At 37.4% G+C, this 23,739-nt stretch overlaps 1 protein-coding gene across 1 annotated transcript in view; it reads left to right on the forward strand.

Annotated features, from left to right (window-relative positions):
- The window catches only part of LOC100329017 (celsr-like protein), a 50,984-nt gene that overhangs the window by 21,547 nt on the left and 5,698 nt on the right, over positions 1 to 23,739 (forward strand). Inside the window, exons 22-46 of the mRNA XM_085497463.1 lie at positions 150 to 295; positions 432 to 603; positions 700 to 842; positions 954 to 1,033; positions 1,473 to 1,542; positions 3,734 to 3,883; positions 11,002 to 11,275; positions 11,393 to 11,607; positions 11,786 to 12,022; positions 12,124 to 12,350; positions 12,592 to 12,760; positions 12,956 to 13,527; positions 13,983 to 14,079; positions 14,292 to 14,551; positions 14,655 to 14,772; positions 15,003 to 15,281; positions 15,503 to 15,736; positions 16,111 to 16,260; positions 16,359 to 17,144; positions 17,536 to 17,857; positions 17,949 to 18,052; positions 18,182 to 20,242; positions 20,351 to 20,473; positions 20,640 to 23,304; positions 23,429 to 23,676. Of these exons, the coding sequence (XP_085353589.1) occupies positions 150 to 295; positions 432 to 603; positions 700 to 842; positions 954 to 1,033; positions 1,473 to 1,542; positions 3,734 to 3,883; positions 11,002 to 11,275; positions 11,393 to 11,607; positions 11,786 to 12,022; positions 12,124 to 12,350; positions 12,592 to 12,760; positions 12,956 to 13,527; positions 13,983 to 14,079; positions 14,292 to 14,551; positions 14,655 to 14,772; positions 15,003 to 15,281; positions 15,503 to 15,736; positions 16,111 to 16,260; positions 16,359 to 17,144; positions 17,536 to 17,857; positions 17,949 to 18,052; positions 18,182 to 20,242; positions 20,351 to 20,473; positions 20,640 to 23,304; positions 23,429 to 23,676 (9,902 nt within the window). The remainder of the gene's footprint in view (positions 1 to 149; positions 296 to 431; positions 604 to 699; positions 843 to 953; positions 1,034 to 1,472; positions 1,543 to 3,733; positions 3,884 to 11,001; positions 11,276 to 11,392; positions 11,608 to 11,785; positions 12,023 to 12,123; positions 12,351 to 12,591; positions 12,761 to 12,955; positions 13,528 to 13,982; positions 14,080 to 14,291; positions 14,552 to 14,654; positions 14,773 to 15,002; positions 15,282 to 15,502; positions 15,737 to 16,110; positions 16,261 to 16,358; positions 17,145 to 17,535; positions 17,858 to 17,948; positions 18,053 to 18,181; positions 20,243 to 20,350; positions 20,474 to 20,639; positions 23,305 to 23,428; positions 23,677 to 23,739) is intronic.

The raw sequence follows: 23,739 nt of genomic DNA on the forward strand, positions 1-23,739 counted from the left end.
ATATGTGTTACCATGCAGCAGGCGTGTCTATTCGCAATGCAAACTATCAATTGTATGCAAGACTTCGAATGAATGAGGCTATAGTATGAAATCTGATATATTTGTCATTGATATTATGTTATTATATTACATTCTATTATTTTTATCAGTGTAATAGTGTATGTATACGGAGTTGCCGATGACACTGCAGATGTTGAATCTGGATTAGCGAACACAAAGAACTTCATTTCCCAGGAATATTTGTACTCTACATTTGCTGGAGATGACTTGGGAACTCCTTCGTCTGCATTAACAGGTTGGGCTGCAAATCATGATCGCTTTATATTATATATGCATTATACATGATCTAGCATGTAATTGACGCAATCAAACTAGTACGTTTCAATTGTACTTATTGTTTTCATTGTTGTGAAATTTCAAATGTGTTTTAGATGTATCGGACTATCCAATGACTCTTGTTGAGAAGGTGACTGAGCCAACAGATTCTTGGTGGACCTCAGCAGCAGGCATAGCTACCATTGTCATGTGTTCTTTGCTTGGTTTGGTGGCTCTGGCAGCCATATGTACACTAATTTATTGCTGCTGTTGTGGTGCATTGGCTGGGTGAGTTTTCCATTTATCTATCACGACATTATTCTCATTCGTAATAGAGATGTTTCAGATAATCGCAATGTTATTGTATGAATAATTTATTCGCAGCGCATGCGCCGGTGATGGTAAAGGATGCTGCGTTGGTTGCTGGCGAAGGTTCGTCCAGGCTGTGAAGGACTGCTGTAGGAGCAAACCGAGGCCACCTCCTCCAGAAGAGCCAAAAGGACCAAGGCATAACTGGGGAGCACATGGTTAGCAGCTATTTATAATAAAATCATATGTTTTGTTGGAATGACGCGATACGATAAATTATAAAATGTAATTTTGAAATAATAACAACCATCTTGTCTATGATATTACAGTTTATGAAGGGTATCACAGAGATGAAATACCAATAAAGAAAAAAGGAAAGGCGGAGGAATCGGTGTTATCCCTTCCACAGGTAAGAATGTTTCATGCAAAATGTTGAAAGTTCAAGTACGGACATATTTGGAAAACCCGATTACTGTCACACTCAGAACAATATTTTCAATGCAGATCCTGAAAACCACAACAACATTCTATTTATGTGGCTCAAACCGTTGACAAGATCGCGTTCACTCAATTGCTAGTAACACGACACAAAGGCAGCGCGCAACCGGGTCGCAGCGGGGTTTGCAGATATAACTATATAACATCCAAAATATATATGACATCCAAAAGGTTGCGAGATTTGGCTCGCGCATGCTCAGCCAATCATAGTGCGATCATACTTATTATGCATAATTTTAAAACCGTTTGGTTGATTGTAGTTCGTTTCTCGTGTGTTAAGTTTATACGTCTGTAAAATGTGCTTTTATTTTTTGCTTCTCTCAATGATTACATTATTGTTTTCTATGTAGACAAAGAGTAGCGATGCAGCCGGGAGATTTAAAAGCCTAGCTGGGAAGGCCAGAGGAGGCGGTGTCGATGGTGAGTTGATAGAAATTACCAGCTTACGTAACTTGTTCACGTAATATGTAATACCGTTACTAGCTAATTACTCGACGCTTAATATATGAAAAAGCACTCCATACATTTGCACACTATCTTAGTGAATGAAGCTTAAAAAAGTTAGTCCCACAATATGCATGTAAACCAATTCAAATAGTATTCAATTTGTTTCTTGTTCTAATATCTGATATTTGAATTGTTAATAATAAAATACGTTCCAGTAATTCTGAAGCAGTAAACGTTGTTAGACAATACAATCACTGTGATTGGAATTTAGAGAGGAACTGTGCTGTTGTATAGAAATACACACGATAACTTTTGTTTTATCGTAAACATGCCCGAGACCGTTCGTGACAATGTTCATTCCCAATATTAATTCAAATTTCCATTTTGTCAGTCGCAATTCTCAATTTAAAGTTACGAATTCAATCTATATTATAATAAAAATATATTCATCTTGCAACGTATAATGATGCCGAATTACGGATAAGATAATCAAAGTCTAAAGGTATATGATTATATAAATTACAATTTCGTCGTTTTCCATTCTCTTATGGTTTCAATTCTATATAGAACATATTAAGATTAAGAATATATTTTCATAAAAAAGTTAACTTGTGACATGAATATGTATTCAAGTAATATGAAACACCAGAATTGTGCGTTTTCCGAAGTTATATAATATTGCCATTAGTTCTAGAACGACTAAAAAAGTATGTTCTGTTCACAGTCATTAGTACTTAAACTTTTATACAAAGCGTAATATTACAGAGTACACCACAACGGGGAATACTCACAGATGTCGACCACTAGAGGGCATACTCACAGATGTCACGTAGGGTTACTTGTAACCTGAATGTTTCAAATCAATTTAAAGTAGTCCACATAATTCCTCGATCAGCACAACAAATAATTCTCTTATTTCCACAATCTGATATGACTGGCCAATCAGGAGACCACGCCTGCTTTATGGCTTCACTGCTTAGAATAACGCTACCCTTTCAATGACAACACTAAAACCTTTCAGTGTGGGTCAGCCTGGGGCCATCTGCTTTAAAGTGTGCAGCAGGGAATTAAGACTGGTAACACCATTGCTTGTCTCTTATTATTGCAGAAAATCACCAGCTGTGACGCTATTACCGATTGGCTACTCACGCTGTCAATCACTTGGCCTGTCACGTGCATAACGCCAGTGAAAGCACTGTGTCAAAGAGACAGATAATACCATCAAAATTCAACATCCGATAGTTTGCTTAAATATCACAAAATCACATCATATCACGTCACCTTAGCAAATATTGATTAAAAATGCTAGCAATAGATGACGCTGCGTTAAATTAATTCACGTGTGACATTGCCATCTATGAATACATACACAATAGTGTAGTCACGTTGTTTGTGCGGTATATTGAGCTCTGTGCTTGTACATTTATTTTTGCAGGTCAAAGCTTGCCTAGTGTTGAATAGAGAGAAGAAAATAATCATTAGTAGTAGTTGAAACTAAAATTTCCGTTTTAACTTAGTTTTAATATTTTCTATTTTGTACGCTTCACCATATATAAGACGACTGGCACTGTTAAACTTTCAGTCCCATGTAAATGTACACTCTTCTTGGCGTTTCCATAACCTTCTTTACGATAACCGATATTTACAAATTATCATAAAATGGCCACGGCTAAACTTTCTCATGCTCAGTGCTCTATGTATCAGATCGTCATCATGTACTATTATTTTCAGAGCAGAGACTTATGTTTAATATGTCCGACTGCATAAGACGTATTATTTTCTGATAATGACCTGTACCGTATTCACTTATAGAAGAATTAAAATACCTTGCATTGATAATAATGAAACTGTATTTTGTTGTCATGAACTATCATTTTCTCCTAAGTTGTTGTGCTATCGCTGTCGATTGTCTAGCAGAACCTATGAATCGTTTTTTTTTTTGGCCCAGGTATAACATGACGTCTCCTCGTCTGCACATGGATAACTATATCATCACATTGTGCACATATTCAAGTTAAATTGTTAGGGAGGTTTAATAACAGGACAACATTTTAGACAAAATTGAACGCGACGAACGTGCCCGATTGGTAATTGAGGCTGAGCAATCCTAATTATAAACTGAATCGTGTCTCGATCACATATTCCATATGGGATCTCGTTACAGATGATATCGCGAAAATAAAAGAGCAGCACGAAGCAGACAAGAGACAGTTTAATAAAGTCCAGGGAGTGAACAAAGCAAGGGCTGAACAAGATTTACAAGACAAACTTGCCGAGCGTAGAAATCGTCGTTTCGGTAATACTGATGATGACTGAGTGTTATAATTAAAGAAATTATTCTTGAAATGTAAATTGACATTTTACATTTCAATGTCGACAAATTACAAATAAATTTGTTATCATTTAATTTATATTATATTATTATAACCATTGTCGTCTCATTTAAACATAACGTAATTTTCAGTGCTGTTTACCATAGCTTCACTTTGGATATCGTTTCGAATTCTTGGGCGGAATTTTAAATTACAATAGACCCGATAGGTGGCGGTATCACTGTTTTTTGTTTGTTTTTCTTCGGGAACCATTGCCACTAGACGTATGACAGTGAGTCATTTGTACGGTTAATGAAACATTTGTTTATTGTAAGACCGTGGCGATACATTAAAATCTGTCAGAATTATTCAATACCAACTGGTAATTATACTTATCATTTGTAATAATGTTATACCCCATCATAACATTGACACGATTTTATATCGGTTGTATTAAAATGTATATTGGGTAAAATAAAATGTTTAACGTTGAAATTCAACACTTGACGGCGTTTCCATTGAACTGTCTCACCATGAACGACAATTCTGTTGATCGCAGGGCACTAGGTATCATGGCTGTATGAGAACTCGGAACTAGTTGCGTAGCGCCCTCAGTCAAATTATGTTTCTAATGACTGTTGAGAGTTTGTATCGAGTAACAGAAGAAGGTGAATCGTCTTGTTTCGGGCTGCTTAAAGTTCATTAATCGCAAATTAACAATACGTTTTACTGAATTGTTAATCACACAACTTCGCGCTAGACCGAAAGCAAACGGTTGTTTGCAATAAGCTGCTACAATCAGACCTACACTTTTGATTGGCAAAGTAGCATGTCATATAGCCTTCACCTGAGTTGTGTCCTGCGTCAGCCACGATAAGTGTATATTACGCTGCTAGATTAATATTAAAGTCACTTTGTGTTTACCAGGGTCAATTGAATGAGGAGCAAAGTCATAACAATTCATTCCAATTTTATTACTATAGTTGTCAGTCTCTTCGAACTTTGACGCTTAATTTCCACGAGTGAATGGCGAGGCCATTTAACACATCTGCCATTGTCGAGGTTTTCTACGAACAATTAACAAAAGCGTTGACTGAAACGAACTACGTGAACTTCAATGTTATCTCATATATGACAAATTACGTATGTCTTTAATTACACACATAGATAGAATTATTAATATATGCTCACAGGTGATATATAATTGACGAGTTATTCTTGGTTACTACAACAATATTCTACCCAGTAGTAGTTCTCATTGACGTCAATATGTGTTATTTACAATACGTTGACGACCTAGTGTAGAAATAAATTAAAATACCGAGTCGTAAAAAACACGAAAACAATACGTTTATAGAATAAAGGAGAGATTACGGCCAGAAACAGCTTATCTGTGACGACCATAGCATAGAAGTGCTGAACCTAAAAACATCCATGGAAACGCATTTAGTCACAACCAGGGGACCACATTCTAACACATATCCCTCTTATATAATTGCGGCATGGTATTATGCATAGTGCTGATACAGTTAATACTCAGTTAATACTGAGACTCTGTATTCATTGTTAAAATTAAATTAGTGTTAGTGGTCGGTTTTGAACAAGCTCAAGACAATTTAAATCCAACGCGACGGCAAGTGCGTGTCCCCCGGTATTCTCATTAAACGGGACACATTGTGTCTCGCCCCGTACAGCTCGCCGTTATGGTATTGTCTTCTACGAAGTGACTTTTAACATTGTGACCTCAGAGTATTGTGTTCGCCCAATACCTTCCGAACAACCAGTAGCTACAGTGTATCTAACATAACTCGTTTCGTGCGTTAGAAGCACGTTAGTGGACTTACACTCGGGAAGATGGAAGTCCGAGTCGCCATTTTATGTATTTGTACACTCCATACATTGTTTCAAGCAGTAACTACACGTAAGTATGATACCATATATTATTTTAATATTATACATCATGTTATTTCAATTCCATAGCATTGAATCATTCGGTGACTGCATACATTTATTTAATTGAAAAAAATACCTCTATGCACAGTAAATTTGAATCGGAACTAATTATATTATTCATCGCATTGCTGCACCGAATCCATATGTCTACTTGTGCTAGGTATGGCATTGCTGCACCGAATCCATATGTCTACTTGTGCTAGGTATGGCAAATATTTCACATACTATTTGTTTTCTGTCGCTGATATAAAAACCACTGTGCTAGACACTTAACGACTACTACATATGCTATTCAATTTTACTCCGTTTATTTCGATTAACTGAACACGAGAAACGGTCAGTGGACATTGCATTCACAACGACAGTATTATCCATCCACACAATCAACCACCATTAAGCAACTACTGGTATTATAAAGACTAGACGTTTCACGCTGTGGCCCGCCTTTGGTAGAATTTTCAGTATAGACTCTCTTCACTGGGAAAGATGTTCTGAGATATATTTTTTCTATTTTCCCATCGCTATACTGCGTCGAGGTCTATATCGGTGTCTGACACACGCACCTAGTTCGTCAAAACTCATGTTGGTTTGATTGGAATGGGGTTATTCCACTCGCGAGTCCTGCTATTTCGATTCGTCGCCAACTACTAATATCATTGCCAAGGCAAGATCACAGGATTTGAGTCTTTTAAACTCGAAAGGGATGACGAATAATAACTATTAGGGTTGACTCTAAATACAATAAATTATTCATTACGTTGTGCGATTCTCAATTTGTGTGAAGATCTGAATAGTTTTTGTTATGTATTACATCATGTGATTAATTATTCATGGCACGAAATATTCATACAAAAGAATGAGTAAACAAACATTAATAGCGCCAGATGTACTAAGTATTTAGAAATGCTGGCGTTGTAGTAAATTATCGATGGCTTTATTCATATATGCTTCTTTTGGTTTAAAACAAATCACTGACACTGAGCAAAGTAACGCAGTTGGAATCAAACATATCTTTATTTTCCGCAGACGTTCTCATAGTTGATCTCTTCCACGTGATTACGTCGGTTTTATTTTTATTAGAACTCATTATTGCGACAAACGCATTTGCATTTTTATAATGTATATGCAACCTTCTGAAATTAAACGTTACATACACTTGTCAGTAACCGCAGTTTAGCCGTCAATATTTAAGTATCTTATTTTCAGTAGAAAGCTGGACACGACATAGTTTCATTTTTGTGCACTACGCCATATACGCTTTGATACATAAAAGAACAATATTCGCTCCAACTGGCCAGTTTAGAAAACCACTATTAGAGGGCAGTTTGTGTGCGTGTTTGAATTTCACATAAACCATGAATTTTACAAGGCGCGGTGTGGCCATTTGTTTATAAATGAAATTACCTGAAAACTTGAATTACGATTGTGTGAATACCCTGTTCAGTGAAGATATGTGGCTAATTCCAGGTTTCCCGAAAATCGAATTCTTTGAAAATTACAGCCACACTTGCTCATAAAATATGAAATATAGACGTCTCATTGAGTTTTACAGAACACAAAACGCTGTGAGTCCTCGTGCGTTTCTTCTTTATAATAATAAACACGAACTCACCACCTCAAGTTTCTAGCCACGAAGTCAAACTATTTGATGCATTTCGATTCAAATTTCAGATATTAAAATAATCAAACTAATTAAAATAAAACGTGATATAAAGCAACGTAATGAAATCAACAACTGTAATAGTAAAGTAAACATCAAATAATAACAAACAAATCAGAACATACAAATAAAATAATACAACAAAATAAAAAAAAATATAACAGAGGAAAATAAATAAAGAAAAATAACTAGACAGCACTCAAAGAAGATGCTAACCTGCGTTAGATTTAAATTTCTTCTTGTGGTGTATACTAAACAAACATAATGACACATTGACTTTGCCCCGAAAATACACCAAGCATTTGTGAGTCGCATTGGAAACATGTATGCCAGATTTGAAGACTCTAGCTATTTTTCCCTTGTTATATAACAAACATTTATAAAACCATACATTATCCTTGAACCTTGGACCCCGAAATTTATCAAGATCTTGTGAATCGAATAGGTAATAGGTGTGCCATTTCTGAAAGTGTTGGTTATTACCCCTCTGCAGTTATACTGTATAGTACAGAAATACACAGTAAACACAGTAAAAAAAAAACATGTATAATGATATCGACGTCACAGCGGCCTCGTGGTGGAAAAAAATAGTAATATTATGCACTTTGTGCGATCCGTTACGGGTTTCGGGCGGGGCTCAAATGACTCGTGCAATTATACCACATTTAGCTAGTGTGCGTGACCTAGGTTGGGAAAAAGAATAAGAAAAAGGGAAGTTTCGTTTGCAGATAATCGGAGCCAAAAACTGACAGTTTGTTATTTTGTGATATAATACGGAGGTATTCTGTTGAACAAAATGAATAAAAAGTCAACAGATTGCGACATCTGAAGGCATATTTAGGCAGTTTCTCTTTGAACCGCTGATTAACAGCAAACTTAGAACTACGAAAAGGCTTGGTGTATTGAACATCCTTCTTTGATAGAGCGCAATAGAGCATGTTCTCGGTCATCAAGGAGGTGTGCCTTCATTAGCCAACTCAGATTAACTCCGTACCCACTCCCTCCGGTGAAGTGCAATAGCTGAACACTGGGATTTGATGGTACACCCCCTTTATTTACAGAGACACCACTAAACCGCGATTTGTGATTTGAGATTCACGATTGTCGACTTGTTAAACAAAAATCATGGGGCTGATAAGTGTAGGTGTGTAGCATAAATAGTGCTGGGTAGATATTTAATTAAACGGTAATGGTTTATATTAGATTGTAAACCTACATATCACCTCACTCTAATGGTGACGCCGTTAATTAAATTTATGATAAGGTATTAGGGAAAAGATTTAATAAAATTCCATTCTTATTTAGGATTACAATTTAATTGTAATTTATCTTTAATACCTGTTTGTGGATACGCTAGAGTTGGTGCGTTGCTTTGACCGCTAGCCGGGTTGTCAATTGTCATTCGACGAGCAAGTGTAATAAGAATAGAATCACACAGTCTATTAACACAATTGGTCTAAGCTATGTTTTAATATAGTGAAACGCGTACCTATATTTGAACATCTTGAGTTACCGACAGGTTTGATTTTAAGACTCGCATTTTTCATATATATATATATATATATATGTTTTTATTTTTTTTCTGTTTCTTAATTTAACCAATACGGTGGACGGTGTAGTGCACCGATAACACTAAACACAAAACGCAATGTATCTTGAAACTCTATTCGCATATAACAGACTGTATTTATGGCTGTCACTACGGCTGGGGCTAGGTTAATGTAGTCACAAGAACAGCATCTGTGAGCTTGTTATTGAAATTATTGTCTTTCACTTTTGGATGTTTTATTATAGAAAGTTAACATTAACGTCACGAGTTAAATTGTAACTTGTAACATGCGTTGTCACTGTATGTCATATTGCACAATAAATAATTATGTGGGATAGTAGGAAATACAAAAAAAACTCCTGTAGCTATTTCAACTGGAATGTGTCTGACCAAGTCTGACTTGCAGGATTTGTACCCTGTACTTCACACTAAATCTTTAGCGAATGCAGACTATAGTTTCAATGTTGTGTATTGAAATTAGGAGGCAAGAATTGTATCATTCAATCTAGGACACATATTATTCAAACTAGATACCTGAGGTATTTACAGAATTATTGCGCCACCATATTTAATATGAAAACTTTTTATAGGTCTGTGGCTGAATGCATTATTCGTCGACTGCAATATCATCCTAACCCCATTCTCACTTGAAGGGCATCCAACGATAACTGTTTTTATTCCCATTTATGTTTTTTCCTGGGTTTCTGCAACTATCTGGAAGATAGTATTATAACCGGATTTTCGTCAAAATTTTGCAAATAAAGGTGAACTGTAGTTGTCACTTTTACATTTTAGAAAGCAAGAACGTGGTAAACGGTTTCCGCATGGTAGCGTTTAGTGTGAAGTGGGGCTGTTTTTGATTCGGGTTCTGGAGTATTTAGTGAAAGCCAAAACATATCAATATTCGGTCTCGTTAATTTGATTGGAGATAAAATTTGCTTTTTAGCCTATATCTGGTATAAATGTAAAGATGTGAAACACATCCATATCGACATTCCCATGTTTCCCATGTATGTTTCAGTGGCAAGCGACGGAGAAACATTGCAATAATCGAAATATAACTGCACGGTCATAAAAAGCAATAGTAGAAATTGTTTGTTTTTATAAATGAACGAATTTTGCGCTCATTTCAAGAAAGTCAAAACAAAATATGATTTGGCCGATCGATATCTTGAAACATGAAACATTATTATTACGGCAAAATCAATATCGTCATTTTCACGAAATAGACAAATTCGAGAACGATTCATATATGTTTCGAAAGAATGAGATTTGAATGCGAAATAAAGCGCTATGTTGATTGAAAAGTATTGTTTTAAACGCAGAAAGTACGTGCGTCTGTAGTGCGTCTGAGGTATTAAGTAGTCAGAAATAATAATCAATTCGCGATTTACCATTGAATCCAGCGAAGCATTTTATACACGTAGGTAGCAGCAATAAAACTCTAGTATATGTTCTATATTGCAGAATGTGTCTTAACCTATCCAGGAACGTCGTATAGCATAAATGAAAACACTGCAAAAGACACGATAGTTGTTCAGGGTTCTAGTTTTACAGGTGGTGTATATCCAGCCTACGAGGCAAGAATTGTGTCTGTCAGTCCTGGACCAGTGGATCTATTTTACGTCAAACCAGATACTGGGGAGGTAGGATGATGTTCATATATTTTACGTCACACTATAATCTCACACGACGGGGAGTAAGCAAATTAAATATTCACAAGGCGACAATGAATCTAACATGTAGAATTAATATTACATTTTGTGGATAAAATCATTATAAATATTAATTTGTTGTATATAATCATGATAACAACAGTCCGGATGATGTATCTTTCGATTTTCAGTTGTACATTGGTTCAGAACCACTGGACTATGAAGAATCTCCAATGCATACTGTAATTATCGAATGTTGGGACACAACAGATCCTGCTACAAAAGACAGTGTTACCGTGACAGTTAATGTGGTGAACGCTAATGACCCCCCGGAGTTCACAAACCTGCCAGGTACAGGGTCAGTTAACGAGGACGCTGGTTCATCTGCCTCAGTGTTTCAAGTAAATGTACAAGACCAAGATACTTCTAACACTATCACTTACGCCATTATTAATCAAAATCCCGGGGGAACGTTGAAATTTACCATCGACTCATCGGGTTTGGTGAAAGTAATCAGTGCGAACTCCCTGCAAGCTGACCCACCGAGTGCTGTGACTTTGTACACGTTACTCATTAGGTAAGGTGGCTAACTTTGTACATCACTGCGTTATTTTTGTTTTGTATAAATCTGCATTCACATAAATATATAGATGGATACCTTGCTCAATGATCGATCTCACTGACTTTTTGATAGGGCAAGTGATGGCTCAACTTTTATATCCGACGTGCTGACCATCAACGTTTTAGGGACCTTTGACGAAAGTCCTTCGTTTGCAAGATCTTCATATACTGGAAGTGTTGACGAGGATGGAACGGCCATTTCATGGATCAACCCACCAAGTATAGAACCAAAAGATGATTTAAGCGATGCAGACGGTGCCGGGGATTCGTACACATATTCTATCAGTGGTAAATATAAGTGTAAATCAAATGTTTTGGGTAAAACCATCGATCTTTTTCCACACACTTCAAGGTTTTGCATCCATTCGTCAATGAATCTCGGCCAGTGGTACTGGTCTCCCAATTGTGTTTGTAGCACATATCCCGACTCAGCACCAGGTAAATTTTGATACAATTTATATTGTAGGCGCCGGTGCGAGCAAGTTTAGGGTTGGTGAATCAACTGGAATTATAACTGCAAGTGATGACATGGATATTGACGCCGGTAGCCAACAAACTTACACCTTCTCACTTACTGCGACTGATCGAGGGGACAACCAAGGATCTACGCTTATAACTATTCAAGTGAACCCAGTAAATGAGCACGCACCAGTTTTCAACCCCACTGTGTACCATAAGAGTATATACGAAAATGGAGTATCCGGTAAGTGAACCATATCAAGTAATTAAAATATTGTCCTGAGTTACTCACGTGATAAATTTCTTATTATTGTATTTTTACTCGAATGTTTTATGTAACTTCAGGAGCAACAGTGGCGACATTGGGTGTTACCGACGCAGATACTGGCGATACAATGACGATAATAATTACCAGCGGTGACGATGTCATCAACAAATTTGACATTAGCGGAAATGACGTGATTACTAATGGTGTTCTGGATTATGAAGCATTAGTCAATGATTTGTACATATTGAATGTACGCGCAGAGGATTCTGGGGGCAAAACCAGCGATGCCATGGTTTTTATACAGGTTAGAAAAAATCTCAACTAATGCAGGCGTATAACTAAAGGATATATATCTAATTCTTAATGTTTTTGCAGTGTTATTAATAAGCTATGTTTGGTTAAATAAACAGCCGATCATTAACAAATACATCGGTCTACTGGATGTTCTACGGTTCCTTTTTACATTCTGTTGTGCAGCTCCTTAATGTAAAACATGATTCACAGTTACGTATGTATAAATAGCAGCGCGTTAATTTTGTTTACAGGTGAAAGGTGTGAACGAATACACTCCATCATTCTCAGATGCTCCGTACGATCCTTTCTCAGTTTTAGAAGACGTTGCTATAGAAACCACTGTCGTGCCAGCACCTGTGGTCGACGATGCCGACAGGGGACCAGACGGCGAACTTATATATAACATTGTTTCAATTAACCGTAAGTATTACACCATGTGTATTCATTAGTTTGTCTTTCTGTGAGTGAATCAAATATCAAATTATATCAAAAATACCACACACTGTGTTCAATGCTATACTATGTTGTTTAGTGACTGTGCTCTGCATATTGCAGTTTCATTGACAATAATTAACCACTACTCTTCTATATGTGTCTTCCTATCTTCCTACACAGCACCCAGCGGATTAGATAAGTTCTCTGTAGATGTGCGAGATGGTGCCATTACCACCAAAGCAAGTCTGAATTACGAAGACCAAGACACATACACTTTGAGGATCAAAGTTAGCGACACTGGCATTCCCGTGAAAACAGCGACAACGGATATAGTAATTAATGTCGTTAATGTCAATGACAATCCCCCAACACTGGACCAAACGGTGTACTACGCCACAGTATTGGAGTCTGATACAGCTGGTACAGTCCTGGTTAACTTCGTTGTTTCAGATCCCGATGATCCCGGCAATGCTGCTTTTGACTTTATGATCGACCCTGCTTCTGATAACAGTGCCGTCGCACCACTTACAACACGATTTACCTTTGATGTTCCCGACAAAGCACTGACGTTAACAGACCCAATCCACCTCGATCCTGGCGATGTCGCACAGTATGATGATGCATATATCCTCCTTGTTGAGATCAGTGACGGATCGCAAACCGCCACAGCTACAGTGTATGTCAATGTTGAACCGGTGAATGACTACGACCCAGTATTCGCTACTGACACTGATCCCCCGGGGCCAATATCGGTATGTATATTAGCCAAATGGGTGTACTAGCGTCAAAAACGTTGAGCCATTTAAGGTTAAATATGCTAACAGTACCAGATATACTCGGTCGACATAGTCATGCAATGCAATATATAACTGATAACTAGACGTAATGTTGTTTTCATTGTCTTGTAATAAGGTTATAAACACACAGATCGTAATAATAAAGGTTTAATGCAAGCACTACAAATGTGATGACACGATACCCGACCCTTGGAAAAGGGGTGCTAAGGCCGTCAAAGTGTTTGACCAGTTTCTTTGTGGATACAACTAAAAGCTTAGTAAACGTATCCAGGTCGATGAAAAATGTTCATTAAAAAATGTCAGAATACGATCTGCCTCAGATTAAACAACTATCCAACGACACCTTGAAAAATATATTAAAACAAAATTATTATATAGCAAAACTATATTTTCTATTTCTTGTGTTACAGATAAACGAAGGGGAACCTTTTGGGACACCCGTGTTCAAATTGGAGGCAACCGATGGTGATTTTGGCTACCAAGGAGAACTAACATACAGTATCATAGGTAAAACACACATTGAATGTCAGTACTCTGTGCTGTTATTCCTTGAAAATATATCAACTGATTAAACGGAGCAGATGCGCGATCAAACAGATTATATTTTCACTTGCCTTTACAGCATGTCAGATATCGTCATGGAGATTAGTGTTTAGTTGAGTTACATCTCCAATAGGTCATCTAATTGTTATATCAACACTTGTGGTTTGTCTTCACAGACGGCGACACATATAACAATTTTCTAATCGATTCATCCACCGGAGAAGTATCTGTGAAAACGCCATTGGTTTACGAACTGGGTGATTCAGTGACATTAACGTTACATGTCAGCGATAATGATGTGGACAATCCACGCACAGCAACAGCCATTGTTACAGTTGGTGTGAATGATGTCACTGGCGATGGGCAAATCACGTGCGTTGATTCAATGACAATTGTGGTGAATCTTCCAGAAGAAGATGTTGAAACGAATGATCTGGTAAGTATTACGTCACTGTTATAGAAATGATGAATAAAAATCGCGTGAAACAAACAAATAGAACCTATATAATATATAGTTTGTGTTTTATATGTAATTCCAGATACATGACTACGATTGCAGTGATCCAGATGGCACAACTGTAATTTACACTTTGAATCCTGCTGATGGCTTTGGCAAGTTCGAAATTGACGCTGCTTCTGGTGAAGTAACTGTTAAGGGTAGGTTACATACTCACATTTCTTTCAGTTGATTGTAGGTTTTATATTACTATCGAGTTGTTGGCACATCTTCTCATGATTTACCTGATGTAAATCATTTTGTGATATGTTTTTTTTTATAAATATTAACGGTCTGGATAGCTATCATTCCAGCTGGTACAACATTGTTTCTCGTGTTATATTATAAATTAAATATATTGTAATGAATCATATCTTGCTTTCTTCCAAAGCTGGCATTGACTGGGACAACGCTGATGATACACATTATCCTCTTGAAATCACTGTTAAGGAAAATCCAGTGGTAGATGCGAACGACGTAGTTATTCTAACTTTAACAGTGAACATTTTGCCGACCAACGAGTTTAATCCAGTGTTTCTCCCGGCATTCACCGGAGCTGTAGATGTGTCTGAGGATGAATTAGTTGACTACCTGGTGATTGATATTGGTGCTAACACACAAGACAATGATCTATCCCCACACGACATCGTGGAATACAGAATATCATCAGGTATTCACATGTTTGTTTCAGTGATTGTATTCCATAACATGTGATATAATATGCCTTACAGGATGTGAGATGTGATCGAAATTACGTATGTATATCGTAATCCGGCACAGCCACTTTGCTTGTACTATGAAGCACACTACTCTGTAATTTGAAATGTTTAGTAACGAAAGGTAAACGATGAATGTGTGTTTATTATTTCTAAAACTATTTAAATCCATCAGTGACACCCTCTAGTGGAACGAACTCATTTTCCCTGGACCCAGTGACTGGAGAACTACGATTGACAAAACAGTTGGATAGAGAAGAAGAAGCTTCTTATGATATTGTTATTGAAATCGAGGATGGTGGCGGAGTTGTAGAGACAGACACACTCACAGTAACAGTGCTTGATATCAATGATAATACGCCAGTTTGTCTACAAACAGCATACAGTGTACAGGTGTTAGAGAATACAAGTGAGAACTAATAATACTATTAACTGTCTCTGAATTGTGTAAAATTTTACCATACACTTCACCATTAGCAAATCATTTCCCTCCTAGCTTTAGGTTTTGAAAAGCTTAAACTATTTTATTTCTAACTACCACATTGATAATATATAATAGAACGTTAGATGAACATAGGAAAATCAATAGTTAACACATTTCAAAATATGAGTGCCGAGAAGTTACATTTACAACAGTAACTTTTGTTGTCTTTTTACAATGTACGATGTTCTCTGTACAAAATATACGTATTATTGCTTTTCTTCACATGTTAATATTGAATGCAATTCTATTTGATATAATCAAATACCTAGTCATTTTCTCCACTTTTTATTTCCTTTTAGCTCCTTTCACTGCAGTAACCGACCTTGATTTGACGTGCACCGACCCCGATGATGGAACAAATGGCGATCTAATCTACTCAGTTAATCAACCTAATCCGGCAACGGGTCCAGATTTTGAGTATGCCCCTGCTGTCGGCGTCAGACTATTGGGTAAGACGACTCACAATAACTGGTCCGCATGACCCGGCACTTACATGAATAGCCTTCATATTTAATTATTAATTCATATAAAATCACTTTCCATACAGGAGGCAGTACTTTGGATTACGATAACACACCAAACCACCAGTACAACGTTGAACTGGTTGTAACTGACCAAGGAACGCCACTTCCGAAAAGTACAACTGTTTATATCACTGTCACAATTCTCCCAGAGAATGAATTCGCTCCAGTTTCTCCTGCTCCTGGTTCGTGTGATTCAAGTATCGATGAGGAGTCCTCAATAGGGTCTGTTGTTGTCAGTTGCCCGGCAACCGATGCTGATTCTGTCGACACTGCTGATGGTCTGATGGTATATTCAATTACAGACGGAGATACTGACGATCTATTTTATATAGACGGCAGTGGTACCATCAGAGTAGCGAATCCCATAGATTATGAATCTCTGACAGGGAACCCTCCCTCTTACACACTCACCATAACAGCTGTTAATAGTGCTACCACGCTTTCATACAATGCCGTGATAACCATTAATGATGTAAACGACCATTTCCCAGCATGCACTTCTATGTCATTTGTGGTAAACGTGAATGAAGATGAAGGGGTACCTTACACGATCATCGAGCTCAGTTCAATTTGTAATGATGAAGATCCGTCTGATGTAACGTTGTTTTACAGCATTGATCCGTCCATGAACCCTCCTTTTGAAGTAACTGCGACAGGGGACTTCAAATTAAATACTGCTCAAGACTACGACCTTGGTACTCGATCTTACAATTTGGACATTCACGTTTCGGACACAATAAATGAAATCATTTTAGCAGTAACAGTTAACATCCTTCCTGTTAATGACAATAATCCTTTATTTAACCAACGTAAGTAGAGCTAAATCGAGTATAATAGTTAGTTTTATTTATTTTATTTTTTTTGTTTTTTGTTGTTTGTTATGAAAGGAATACTCTGTTGATGCAGCTGAGTGTTAAACGTACAATATAAGCACGTTTTATTTCTTCAGAAGTCTGTAATGGGCTCAGATGGGGAGGGGTCTGGTCAAGGACACGTAAACCACATATTTGAATGGGCAGAAATAATGTGCCTGGCAACATGCATCAATACAATGATAGTACACGTGGTAAAGGGTATATGTAGTTTTTTGAACGATTTACGCAAATAATCTCAAACTTGTTTTTTTTTTCAATTATTATTTATACATTCCCAACATATATTTATGTTGAATTTGAACCATATTTGTGTTTACAATGTTAGCTACATACACTACGGACGTGGATGAAGATATTCCTATATATTCGACTATTGTAACTGTGACAGCCAATGATGGTGATTCGGCAGACACTCCACATGGTGTTGTCCACTACAGTATAGCCGCTGCGTGTGCATGTCCACAGTTTGGTATCAATACAAATGGAGATGTAATCCTACTTCAAAACCTGGACTATGAGACAGATACTGGCCACACCATCACAGTAGAAGCTACAGACTCTAGTGGAACTACAGTTCCAGTGACTGTAACTTTGAATGTTAACGATGTGAATGACAATCCACCAATATTTAGTCCAACGATTTACAGGTAATCCCACACATCATGCATGTGCTCTCATTCAGAATTCATTTCTCTAAACCCAGAGCAAGTAAACATTGATATTTAATATCATTTCTAGTGTGATTGTCCCAGAAGATATGAATAACCTTCCAATCGAAACAGTGATAGCCTCAGATAATGATGACCCTGTAGATAATGGACTTATTCAATATGTTATCACTGGTAAGTGCAAAACTTATTGAAACACGTTATATTAGCTTTGTTCATGAACATATCATTATTTTCATATATTATCATAATGGTATTCCAATCAACACAATATTGAGTCCCTTTTTTTCATTTTTCGTGAAGGTGGCAATCCAGATCCCACTTCGATTTTTACTATTGATCCAAGTACTGGTGCGATAACGAACACTGTGGCTTTAGATTACGATGACGTATCACAGCAAATATTCCAAATCAATGTTGAAGCAAGGGATCTAAATGGTGGTGTGGGTTATAGATCTGCTACTGCAATGGTTACAGTGCATGTTGAAGGACGTAATACAGAAACCCCAATATTCGATGATACACCATACACAACATCACAGCAAGAAAATATCCCTGTTGGTCAATTTGTGTTTCAAGTATCTGCTAGTGATGCCGATTTTGGTCCAGATGGCGAAATTTACTTTGCCCTGACTGGTTCAACTTCCTTTCAAATAGAAGAAGACACGGGAATCATTACTCTGAAATCACCACTTGACCGTGAAACTATTGATACGTGTAAATTAAGTGTTATTGCAACAGATAGAGGAACTACCCCATCATCAAATGCTGCAACCGCAACTGTGACAATAACAGTTACCGACTATAATGACAATGAACCTGTCTGCACTTTCTCTAGTGTTGTGGAAACAAGAGCAGAAGACACTGCTGTTGGGAATGTCATCTATGATTTGGGAGCACAATGTGCAGATACCTCCGATTTAGGCGCCAATGCAATTATTGAGTATTCAATTGCAAATGTTGATGGTGATCCAAGCAGTAATTTATTTGATGTTGATTTAAGTACTGGAGAAATAACGCTGGGCGCTACGCTGGACTATGAAACAAAAGAAAACCACGCAATTCAAATTCATGTCAGTGATGTTGGTCCTCCGTCACTGACAACAATTGTTATGGTGAACGTTCTGGTGACTGGAATTAATGAGTACACGCCAACGTTCACACCTGGTGGTGCCCAGTTCATATCTATCCCGGAAGACACAAGTTTAAACACGGTGGTATTTGATGCAGATGCTGCTGATAGTGATAATGGTGAAAGCTTGGTTTATTCACTAACCGGAAGTACCAAGTTTGATATAAACCCAACAAATGGTGAGATATATTTAGTATCCAGTATCATCCCTACTGATGTGTTTACATTGACAATCACTGCAACAGATGATGGAGCAGTTCCAGGCACTGACTCGAGCACACAGTCATTGACCATAACGGTGGATGAGGTGAACAATAATCCACCCTCGTTCGACAGCTTGAATTATTTTGGATCTGTATTTGAAAATGATGATGGTACTTCGCCTGTAGTAACGATGGCAGTGACAGACGTAGATGGTGACAACGTAGGATTGAGTATCATATCAGGAAACACAGGTTCGGTGTTCTCTGTTGACCAGAGTGGGAATATTTATGTAATAGACAGTACAAACCTAGATGCAGAGACTTCAGCAATTTACACATTGACAATTAGAGCTACGGATGATGGTACACCAAGTCGTGCAAGTGATACAACTGTGAATATTCTCGTGAAGGGAGTCAATGAACATGCTCCTGTATTTCCACTGCCTTCATACTCAGAAAGTGTTTATGAGACTGATCTTGCAGGGACACTAGTATTACAAGTCATTGCAAGTGACAGTGATGGCGGCGTTGACGGTGACATCACATATTCCATTGTTTCTGGTGATGAGGGTAAATTTGGTATTGATGCAAGCTCAGGTGAAATTGTCGTTTTAGGTGCACTCGATTGTGAAATAAAAGCTACTTACAATCTGGTTGTTAATGCTGTTGATAACGGCGCTACATCTTTAACAGGTGCAACTACAGTTACTATTACAGTAATTTGTGTGAATGACGAGGGACCCTCATGCAATCCTGACTTCTATTCTTGGACAATTTCGGAAAACACAGTGGTGTCAACTACTGTCGGCAGTATTGTATGTAATGATGATGGAGGCAGTTTCATGTACACAATTGTTAATGGCAATTCTCCTCCAACATTTGCAATACCAGTAGACAATGTACCAGAAATCGTATTAAAGTATGAAGTAGATTTCGAAACAGTTGAAAGCTTCCAACTTATAGTGAAAGTTATTGATGACGCTACTCCACCAGGTTCATCAACAGTGACTGTTGTTGTGGATATTACAGGTAAATTGGAATTGCTGTACAATAAACAAATAGATGTTGAACTTTATTTTATCATGTCAGTAAATCAGGGTTAGGTTTTTAATTACTTTAATTTCATTGTTTTCTCAGGGGAGAATGAGTACACACCACGATTTTTGACCAATCCTATCGTGGCAACTCTGTCTGAAGATCTTTCGATAGGAGCTACAGCTGTACAACTTAATGCAACAGATTATGATTCAGGAAATGATGGTTAGTCTGCGTATCACATTCCATGAATATATATTTTACAGATATTTATTCCAGTTAATTTGGAATTTGTGATTTTTTTATAATTACAATTATAGACAGTACGAGATTTGCCGATTCAGTGCATTTTTCTTTATTTAATTTACATGACACTACACTTTATTCATAGGTGACATCACATACAGTATTATTGATGGAAATGAAGAAGGAAAATTTGACATTGTAAGTGATACCGGTGTTATATACCTCTTGCGGAAATTAGACTGGGAGATGACAGAAACATATCAATTACTTGTAGAGGCAGTTGATGGAGGAATGACAGAAAAAACAGGAACTGGTACAATTAATGTAGTTGTGCTTGACACAAATGATAATGTGCCATACTGTGATCCAATCGGTTACAATGTGGTGGTACCAGAAGATACTTCTATTGATTCATATGTAATAACTCCAAATTGTATGGACGATGACTTCGGAAGTGATTTTGTTTATACGATTACCAGTGGTAATGGGGATAACTATTTCCGAATTGACGAAAACAGTGGTAGCATCTATGTAAATCGCATGTTGGATGCTGAAACAAAAACCGTCCACGTCCTAACGATGAAAATATCAGATGGAGTAAATGAAGGGTCGGCAGTCATCACAGTGGCTGTTCAGGGAGTGAACGAATACCCACCAGTATATGAACCATACTCTGTTTACCATTGTAATGTACTTGAGAATTCCGCTGCTGGAACATTAGTGATTACTGTCACTGCAGTAGATCGAGATGTAATGGATGATGGAAAAGTATACTATGAAATTACAGATGGAAATATTGATGGCGTTTTCGAAATCAATGACACTGAAGGGTCAATATTAGTTAAGAGGACACTAGATCGGGAAACAATAGACAAGTACACCCTTGAAATAACAGCTACAGACCTTGCTATTCCGGGCATGGAATTACAAGCACTTGCTTCAGTTGTTATCACAGTTGATGATGCCAATGATCAGCCACCCACTTTCCAACCAGTGTTTTATGCAGGAACAATTCTAGAAGATGCCATAATTGGTGCATTGGTGACTACAATGACTGTTGTGGACAATGATCTTGGCTCACCAAATACTGACTTCACAATAAGCATTGTGTCTGGAGATGATTCAAACCAATTTAGCATAAGTGGAGATGAACTTGTTGTGAATGGTGTCTTAGATTATGAAACAACGAAATCGTATTATCTTACTATTGAAGTTGCAGATCTTGGAATACCAGTACTTTCATCAACTGGGTACATTGCTGTGACAGTGTTGCCTGTGAATGAAGCAGTCCCCGAATTTCAGTTTAATACAGGTACTTTCTATGAGAAAGACATTGACGAAAATGTTGCAGGACATACAAGTGTAATTACTGTTAATGCTTTGGAACCAGATCCAAAGGATGATCCTGATCATGTGCATAGTCAGATACGCTACTATATCACTGGTGGAAATGAAGATGGAAAGTTTTCTATTGATACAAGGTCAGGAGTTATATATACTGCGGGAATTATTGACAGAGAGGAAACAGACTTTTATACTTTAGAAGTGACTGCAATAGATAGTATTCCAGAATTTGGTGATGAGCTCCATGACACAGCTCTAGTAAAAATCACTGTCAATGATGTCAATGACAATGCACCAGCATTTGAACCAACGCTGTATTCTATTGAAGTATATGAAACTGCTGCAATCGATTCCACTTTAATGACTCTGTTTGCTACAGATAACGACTTGGGTACGAACCAGAATATAGATTACGATATTCTCTTTGGCAATACAGGCGGCGACTTTGACTTTATTGATAATGAGTTGCGTACAAAGAATGCACTTGCATGGCACAGAACGGCTTTTTATCGATTGGTTATTCGAGCTGTCGATGGTGGAGATCCATCCTTGTCTGGCTATGCTCGAATTACAGTTGAAGTGAAGTCAGTAAATAATCATGCTCCTAAGTTTACGGCCGATACGGATACTATTTCCCTCCCGGAAAATACATTAGTTGGGGCCCCTATCTACACAGCTGCAGCAAGCGATGATGATTACGGCTTCCATGGCGAAATTGAATATTATATAACTGATGGCACCCAGGGTGATGACGGGACATTCCATATCAATAGCCAGACAGGGTTGGTTACACTTGGGTCTAATCTAGACCGAGAGTATCGAGACCTGTATATTTTGAACATCACAGCATTTGACAAGGCTAACAATGAAACTATGGTTAAGAGGGACTCATTTATCCTCAATATCGAAGTAACAGATATAAATGACAATGATCCAATTTGTGATGTACCTATAGATATAATCTTCATTGAGGAAAACCAAGGTCCTGATGTGCTTATCACAACTGTTCATGCAACAGACCCGGATATTAATGAAAATGCTGAATTATCTTATACTGTTATATCTGGTGTTAATGAGTACGACTTTGTTCTTGATGAGGTAACACACGGTATTCGTGCAATAGAGAGCTTAGACAGAGAGCGTCATGATATATACAGTATAAATATTAAAGTATCAGACAATGGTTTTCCACAACGTACAGCTTTATGTGCAATTGAGATACATGTGATTGACAAGAATGATAATGATCCTCTTATTACACCAAGCGACGTTCAACTCTCCGTCTATGAGAACAGTCCTAAACATACAAGCCTCTTCACGTTTGTTGCGACAGATCCAGATGAAGATCTAAATGGAGAAACATTCTTTACTATCATAGGCGGAGACGATAATGGACATTTTGGTATTGGAGAATATAGTGGCAGACTAGAAACTATAGCTGTACTTGACAGAGAAGAAATATCCTCGTAAGCATATCAAATAATACTTTCAGTTGGGAATTAATTAATTAATTGGATCTATTTTATTATGTATTTTAAGTTCATTCAATTGTCCTTGTATGTACTATGTATTTAAATTATGTTTTCACAGGTATGTTCTTCTGATTAGAGTATCGGATAAAGGTGACCCAGCAAGGACAGGTGATGCAGTGGTAAATGTCACAGTCATTGACGAAAATGATAACGGCCCAATTTGCACTGATGCAAATAATTACTTGACGAATGTACGAGAAGACATGGAAGCAGGAATGCCAGCCATGGTCATAAGAAGCAGCGACCCGGATGATTATGTTCTAAGAAACACTGAAAGGACATACCGAATAATGAGTGGAAATGATGGTTTGTCGAATTTTAATATTCGTAAATATTTACCATAAAATACTTATTCATTGCAATCATGTC

Source organism: Saccoglossus kowalevskii, chromosome 3 (genome assembly GCF_978046115.1).
Source record: "Saccoglossus kowalevskii chromosome 3, keSacKowa6.1, whole genome shotgun sequence".
In the NCBI taxonomy this organism is placed as follows: Eukaryota; Metazoa; Hemichordata; class Enteropneusta; family Harrimaniidae; genus Saccoglossus; species Saccoglossus kowalevskii.